This window comes from Limulus polyphemus, unplaced genomic scaffold, assembly GCF_000517525.1.
Source record: "Limulus polyphemus unplaced genomic scaffold, Limulus_polyphemus-2.1.2 Scaffold4046, whole genome shotgun sequence".
Taxonomy (NCBI): domain Eukaryota; kingdom Metazoa; phylum Arthropoda; class Merostomata; order Xiphosura; family Limulidae; genus Limulus; species Limulus polyphemus.
In genome coordinates this window covers 46,672-55,107 of record NW_013669656.1, presented here as the reverse complement: position 1 = coordinate 55,107, position 8,436 = coordinate 46,672, and the positions used below count along the sequence as shown (strand labels likewise).

General features: G+C 34.0%; 1 protein-coding gene across 1 annotated transcript in view; it reads left to right on the top strand.

The window, feature by feature from the left end:
• Positions 1-4,405: 4,405 nt before the first annotated feature.
• Positions 4,406-8,436, top strand: part of LOC106470506 (neuropilin and tolloid-like protein 1) — a gene marked incomplete at its 5' end in the record, with an annotated part of 7,043 nt that continues 3,012 nt past the window's right edge. The window contains 4 exon segments of the mRNA XM_022399115.1: positions 4,406-4,567; positions 6,519-6,773; positions 7,608-7,631; positions 8,171-8,307. Coding sequence (XP_022254823.1) covers positions 4,406-4,567; positions 6,519-6,773; positions 7,608-7,631; positions 8,171-8,307 — 578 coding nt within the window.

The window sequence follows — 8,436 nt, the reverse complement described above, 5'->3', positions numbered from 1 at the left end:
TCTGTGTTCTTCACCGAGTTGTCCACCGGTGACGTTAGGTAATGTTTTCGTAAAAGTACTAATGTCCGATGTGAATCAACTGAAGTTAAATAGTTTGTAATATTAGAAATTTATAACCGTTCCTGGTCAAATATATCTAAAGTTCCCGATTAATACGTGTTAATCACAGTTATAGCTTACGAAGTTTATAGCACACCAATTACAGCAACCCAACAATAGATACTGTTTATATTTATAGGCGTGTGGAGAGTTTCTCGAAATTTCAGTTTTACATAACAATACTGACGCTAACACTAGCGTTTGCGTACACACATATATTGTTGATTCTTACACTCGAGAATCTTCTGCAACTTTAGAGAATAGGCGGGAGTTTCGCAATACACTCAGGGAACTCAGCCGGAAGTCTGAAGGCTTATGACGCTAAAAAAAACAAGGTTTTGATTCTCGTGGTCGGCACACCACAGATAGCCAGTAGTGTAGCTTTGTGGTTAACAACAAACAAAGAAAGAAGTCAGTGTACACCTCACGTGCATATTTCACATCGTCTTTGGCTTGTAAGTGCGCTACTAGGATTCCGCTACTACTGGAATCCTTATCCAGTGGCCGCCAAGTGGCACAGCAGTATGTCTGTGAACTTATACCGCTAGAAACTAGGTTTCGATACCCGTGGTGGGCAGAACATATATAGCCTTTTGTGTAGCTTTGTGCGTGATAACAAACAACAACAACAACCTTATCCACTGTAAATGCAAAGTCATATCTTGGATAGAAAAACACTGATGCATTATTTAAAGCACATTTTAAAGATCTGAATGACTTTTAAGAGTCCTCAGTCTACTGGCATGCTGGTTAGCTTTGACCATCACGGAGAGTGGTTTGTCATTCTTAGAGAAGCTGCCCACAAAGCTGAGAAAACTGTATTTATCTTTTTAGCTGTAGGCTAGACTAATTTTTCACTGCTGCTATCAGATAGGATCAGTGGGCATAATCACCATTATAACACTACTCCAAACACATTTTGCTAGATGGCGGTGACAACCATGTGACTTATTTATTCCTAAAGATGGTTCAGCGATAAGTAAGTCTGTTTTAGAGCAAAGCCACATTGGACTATCTGTTGTGTTAATCGTGGAGAATCGAACCCCGGATTTTAACGTCGTAAGTCCGTAAAATTACCGCTGTCACATCAGAGGACCTCAGCGATAAGTCTGATTGCTTATTACGCTATAACTCTGGGTTCTATACCCGTGGTAAGCACGGCACAGATAACCCAAACATATTCCTAAAGATATCAACTGATCTCTTTCAAACTTTTACAGAGATTTAAGAAAGGTGTATTTAGGTATTACATATTTTGTTTCATGGAGTTAAATTGTTGTATTCCGTCTTTATACAATATGTTACGTATTAGAATTTCGAGTGGTCTGAAACCGAGCAATATGATAATTTAAATTTAGTAGTTAAATATATGCCAAAAATGTTCAATGCGTCTCCAAGGGTAACGGTTATTGTCTGTCGAAATTTTTGCTAGTCCAACAACAGTTAGTGTGCTGTTTCAAATACTAACCGACGTGTGTTGCCTTAGTAACAAACAAGTTTTGTTTATTACCGAAGCCAATTTTAACGTTGTAATATGAAACGCATTTGATAAGAAATCCATATCTATACGGCTGAAAACTACGGTTGTGAGCATTATTAGCTATCACAAAGTAAACTAGGCCTATTATAGAGAATTTCTTTCACTCACGTTTCTATATGACTTATTACGCGACGTATTACAATTTCAAATAGACTGAAATTGAATTAAAGTGTAATTTAGATTTAGAAGTTAAATACGTATTCCTTTTATGGTATCTGCCAACAAGATTGATACATACAGTTTTCGTTTTTAATACTAATATATTTTAATATATAAACAACAATACAATTTGCAATAACAGTTATTATAAATAGTTATTACAAACAATGATTTATATGCAAAAGTTTTACAAACTTACAAGCAATATAAAGTCTTCTATCTAGTTTGGAACTTCTTTGATATCTTATCGAGGGTTCATGATGAGTGAGTTAATTTCGAGTTGACGTAGGTACAATTCAGTTAATAGGGAACTAGCTAGTTCTGTGTTTCTCGCCGATATTTTTCCACGATGAAGTTAGGTAATGTTTTCGTAAAACTACTAATGTCCGATGTGAATCCACTGAAGTTAAATGGGTTGTAATGTTCAAAATTTATAAATGTTCCTGGTCAAATATCTGACGTGTCCCAACTAATAAGCGTTATAACAATCACAGTGTGGAGAGTTTCTCGAAATTTCAGTTTTACGTAACAATACTGACGCTAAGACTAGCGTTTCCGTACACACATATATTGTTGCTTCTTACACTCGAGAATCTTCTACAACTTTAGAGAATAGGTGGGAGTTTCGCAATACATATTTAAGAGTATAAGTTATGTACATTTCTAAATATTAATTTAATTTAAACAAACGTCGATATTAAAATAAATATAAAGCAATAATTGTTATTTTTAACTTTTGAAAACTAAAAAAAAAAAAAAAAACATACAAGCATTTCAAAGCATTATATCAGATATTTTATTGGCTAAACTTATTATTATAAGGCAAATTTAAATTATTAATATCTTAACTTTAAGACAAAAAAAACAATAATCTATAACCCGAAAGTGCGCTTTTGAAAGGTTGGCCTTTCTTCTTCAGGGACAAACTGGGAAACTTCCAGACATTAACGGAAGAATATTCTAATGAACTCGTTCACAACATTTATTTATACTTTTATAAGTTACTATACGATGCTAAAATATCGTAAGGTATTATAGAACTTAGTATGATTACGTATTTAAACCGTACTTTTTATAAAGGTTCTATATCAGTATTTTATGTGTATGGTTTATATCAATCCCAAGAAGAACCGATAATTTTTCGAATAAAAACCTTCCAATCTTATTGACGATATTTCGAAATAATCCCAATAATCAATACCACAAGAGTCATCAATTTCAACGATATCTTATAGTCTTACTGATGTTTCGAAAGAAATCAATAAACAGTAAGAAACATTGATATCAACTTTTGATCAAAGAAAGTTACCTAACTGTTTAGGACTAAAGGTGTTAATTAATTTAATTAGTTAATTAAATATAATATTACTTTTAATGATTATAATACCTGGTGGCTCGACTTACAATACTCGCCTCTGCAGCCCGAGAGTTGGCGGTGGGTGGGGTTGAGTAGCTGCCTTCCCTCTAGTTCAGTGGTTCCCAACCTTTTGTGGCCCTCGCACCCCTCCCTTAAAAAGCGTGCATAAGATATTTCCTCTTGGCGACATTTGGGGGAAAACGGACCTTGTATAGGCCTTTTCCGTGCACCCCTGGACCCTCATTTCACACTCCAGGGGGGTGCCAACACCCCTGCTTGGGAACCAATGCTCTAGTCTATTACCTCTAAATTAGGGACAGCTAGTGTCGGTAGCCATCGTGTACCTTTGCGCGAAATTCAACAAACAAATCCTCGCTAATATCTGAAGAGATTCGGTCAGTCCGCGTGTCTTAGTTTAGTTCTAAATCCATATAATAAACTAAGAACGCAGAATAATCACTATGATAAAATGATAAATAAGAAATTGAATTAAAAATAATAAAATATAAAAGTGCTCTGTGTCTGTACTGTGGAAGGTTGATGAACCTCGCTGAACGAAAATAACAACAATACAACACGAACTATGAAATCTTCCAGTCTTAAGAGACGATGATGCAATGAGATTAATAATTGATGTAATCCTATATTTAGTCTTAAGGTTTATTTTAAGAGAGGTTTGAAGTGCTTCTTTATGGTATCTACTATAATTCTAATGGATAACTAAAAATACCATGAAAACTCCTTAAGTTCAAAAGAATAGGTTTCATATCATAATATATACTCAGGTGGTTAGGGCACACGACTCGCAATTGGCGGTTTGAAGGTTCGAATCACAGTCCCACCAAACATGCTCGCCCTTTCAGCCGTGAGAGCGTTATAATGTGATGAGCAATCCCACTATTCACTGGTAAAACATTAGTCCAAGAGTTGACGGTGGGTGGTGATGACCTTCTCTCTAGTTTTTCACTGCTAAATTATGGACGGCTAGCGCAGATAGCTATCGTGTAGCTTTGCGCGATATTCAAAACAAACCAAACCATAATGTTTACGAAATAAAATAAATGAATTAAATAAGATTTTCGTTATACACGTATTTAAACGGATGTTATTAATGTTATAAAAGCAGTTAAGCAGCTGGCTCTAAAATTAAAACGTACATAGATGTTACTATTGTGTGTAGATGACTGTCTGTCATTCCCCCCGTTATTGATCAAGATGAAATTATAGAGTTGGATTTGTTGTTTTTCTAGCCAAAGACGTCTTGGGGTTCCGAGCAGTTCAAATGAACGAGACCGATCAAGCTAAAGCATGCTTCAACTTTACCGTTGGTGACTCAGAGATGAAAGAGTTTTTTTCGCCGAATTATCCACGAAAATATCCAAATAACACTGTCTGTATCAAGGAAATAACAGGTGCAGTTTGAAATACAAATACGGAGAATTAACTTAAATCAATAGAATCTGGGTGAATGAAAGAGATAAGAAATCAATGTTACAAGCAAGAAAACATCGAGTTAACTGTTTTCTTAGTAGTAACACACAATAACCGTACATTATATAAACTAATTGTTGAATAAGACTGTCACACTTACCACCACTAGGTGTGACCAGTGTATTGCACACAGGGAAGTGTTGCAAGTATAAATCACTGTATATTATATAAAAATAGCAATGAAATATACAGAAACTTAATAGATGTAAACTGTACATTAGCAACCGTTATTCCTATCTATTACTTTTCTCTATGACAGTTACCTTTTGTAAATTGTACATTGGATAGGAGTAAAGGTTGAAGGTAACTGTCATAGAGAAAAGTAATAGTTGTAAATTGTACATTGGATAGGAGTAAAGGTTGAAGGTAACTGTCATAGAGAAAAGTAATAGTTGTAAAGTGTACATTGGATAGGAGTAAAGGTTGAAGGTAACTGTCATAGAGAAAAGTAATAGTTGTAAAGTGTACATTGGATAGGAGTAAAGGTTGAAGGTAACTGTCATAGAGAAAAGTAATAGTTGTAATAACACAATAATTGAAGGTAATTTTATTCTCTGAAGCAATAAACACAAACTGTACATTATCTATTAAATAAACATTGAATGTAATTGTCTGCCACGATATTAACTGTTATGAACCGTACATTTCATAAAAAAGTATCTATCCCTTGCAAGCTCAGTAGTTTTAGATAGCATAACAACAAACGGTGAACGTAACTGTTCTTTAATGAAGGGTCAATAGTTGTAAACAGCGCAGTATGTGAAAGTATGAATTAAACAATACATATAAACAGTAAACTATATATTTTATAATACAATATTTTTCTTGAGAGCATGTGTAGGTGGCACCACTGATGTTTAGGAAAACAACTTATTCAATGTCTTTCTTTTCGAACACAACTTTGATCTCATATTTCAGAATATTAGTGAATCCCCTTGTGCGAGTGAAGAACTGACTAACGTGATTAAAAGTTTTAGAAATTCTTTATCAGGGTTTCCCATACCCCTTTTGAGTTGTCGACCCCTTAAAGAAGTTATAAAGTTGTCATCAACATTCTAAGAATATAAACTATAAATGAAACTTATATTCATCATAATACAATCGTTAGGAAACATAAAATGTAAATAACAATGAGGTTTTAATTTTCGCTTTTGCTACTAGACGTAGGGCGGTTAGTTTCTTAGGCCAACCTTATCCTAGGGGCCATTTTCGACCCTTAGGTCTTTATTCAACCCTTATACAGTCTCATCGACCGCAGGGTGTCGATTCCACCACTTTGGGAAACCCTATTGTATACATTACATTGACTTATTCTTCAGAGTTGTACCGAGTACTTACTGTCAAATTTAATTAGGTTAGTTACGGTAGCGTAATAAAAAAACCTTCACCTTTTGATTAATTGTATCACTATGTTATTCTTGTATTCTGTGATACTATTGCAGATTTACATCTCTGCTAACATACAGTGGTGCCACTTATGATCTGTTGCTTTGCTTGTAACATATTTCACAATTACATTAATTGCAAGCAAATAACAACATAAGTTTGATATGTTCGCGAGAAGGTAACGACGGTTTTCAAACTCGCACGTATTTACCTTTTGAGTGTCGGAAAGTTTTTCCTTTGACATTTCGACTTTTGTAACATTATAGATATTCGAGCGTACTTTTATGTTATTTTAGTAATTTGATTTTGAGAAATAATACCAACGTTTCTCTTATTCGAGGGATTATTTGTTTCATTGGCCAGTTCTAAATTAAGTACCTTTGTTCGTTGCAATAAGAGTTAACTTAATTTGGTTTTATTGTGTTTCGTAAGACTAGAGTGTGTGTTTGGAGATATTACCCGAGTTGTTTGTCTATTTTGTACTAGCTCCATACGGCTATTGTATAGAGTTAGACTTCCGAGACACTTTCCACTTAGAAGAGGCCAACAAGTGTCAATACGACTTTCTAGAAATTAGAGACGGCCCCTACGGGTATTCTGACCTCATCGGACGATTCTGTGGAGCAAGCTTTCCACCATTGCTCCGTTCGAGTGACCGCCACTTGTGGTTGAAGTTTTCATCAGACGATAGCATAGAGTATTTGGGTTTCAGAGCCGTGTACAAGTTTGTTTCCATTAAAGGTACATGTTGTCGTTAAGTCAAACCAGAAACAATTACGTGAGGAGTGTTCAAATCGCTGGTTTTCTCCCTTAAAACTACGCTTAAATGTGATAAAAAAAATTATAACAAATAAATGCAACTTATGTGACATGACTTGTAAGATTTAATACAAGATGTTTCACAAGAGCGATAATTATCTACATTCTAATCTAATGTTTAATTATTCAGTTAATTAATAAGTCAGACATTTTTAATATGACTACATTTCAAAGCTATTTCGGCGATGTCATTTTTATGTAACTATTTAATTATTTATATTTGCTCATTTTTTAAATTTCTAACCAATAATGTCCCCCGGTCGGTCATCGGTAAGTTCACGGTGCTAAAATCTGGGGTTCATCCAAAAGCAACTAACGAAAAAATATAAGCCTTTTATTGTCTAGGAAAACAGCGAATAAGTGTGAACCAAAAGGTCTTCAAGTACAAGACAACAAATGTTACATAACTTTTACTTATCTTTATCTATAAACATTTGTAATATAATTATTAATGAAAAAAATTTCACTCAGGCGGACTATGTAACATAACCCCAAGAAAAGAAATAATTTGAATCAAACGTTCTACATAAAAGCTGACGAGGCTTACCAACGCTACATGTTTTTCTAGTACGTAATGAACCTTTAGAATAGCAGTTCTATAAACCTTCTTTTTGATTGAATTCTATCATCTTTAGTCTTAATATTATTTTAAACTTTGTTTAAATGTAATTTGTGGAATTAACTGTATTATTGTACTATGACGAATGTGGATATATTATTTGATTCGACTTACCTTGTAATGGCTTTCTGTTGCAGATTTTGTTCGACCTCCCACAGAAGGTAAGTTAGTTGTTCGTTACCAATTTTAACTGTGACAACATAAAGAAAAACAATTATTATCCTAAGGTTATAAAAGGTTCAACCTTCTAGGTGTGTTTGGTGTTAAAAACGTCTTAATTCCAGCTCTATGTTATAAATTATAATGTTGTTAGACAGAAACCGCTTTGTTTTCGAGTTTTACTTTTATGAACTTTAGTAAAAACCTTCGTTTCTTCGGTACTGTCAAACTTCTATCATACATAAATTCTCTTCATTTTCCATTCTATAATTACAGCCTTTATCAAATCTTCTAGAAAATTAGTTCGTAACTCAATCTTACTAAGGTTTCAGTTTTAAATCTAAGACGTAATTGTTTGTTTGACAGTAAAACTAAAAGTAATACGCATCTTAAGCTCATAGAAACTAGGCCTAGATAAAAACAGTAAGGTTTAAATATCCATAAGAGAATCGTTTAAAAATGTCTTCAGTTCAGTGAAATACGTATTAAGATACTTACTTTTAAAAAATAATGTTAATTTTTTTCTTTCTTTCGTTCGTAGAATGTATTTTCTACAAAGGAGGATCCGATGGACTCATTAGTAACAACGACATAACAGAAAGCATGTTCAATTATTCCTTAAAATGGGACGTGCCTTTAGACTGCACCTGGGTTATCGAAGTGTATCCGGGTTGGAAGGTAAGAATTTTTGAAGTCAAGTATAAATAATTCATGGTAAATAGTGGACCCGAAAACTCTCAAACTACAAGATTTCGGAGAGAAAGTAACATTTTTTTTCAAAAGACAACAGAAACATTTTTATATACA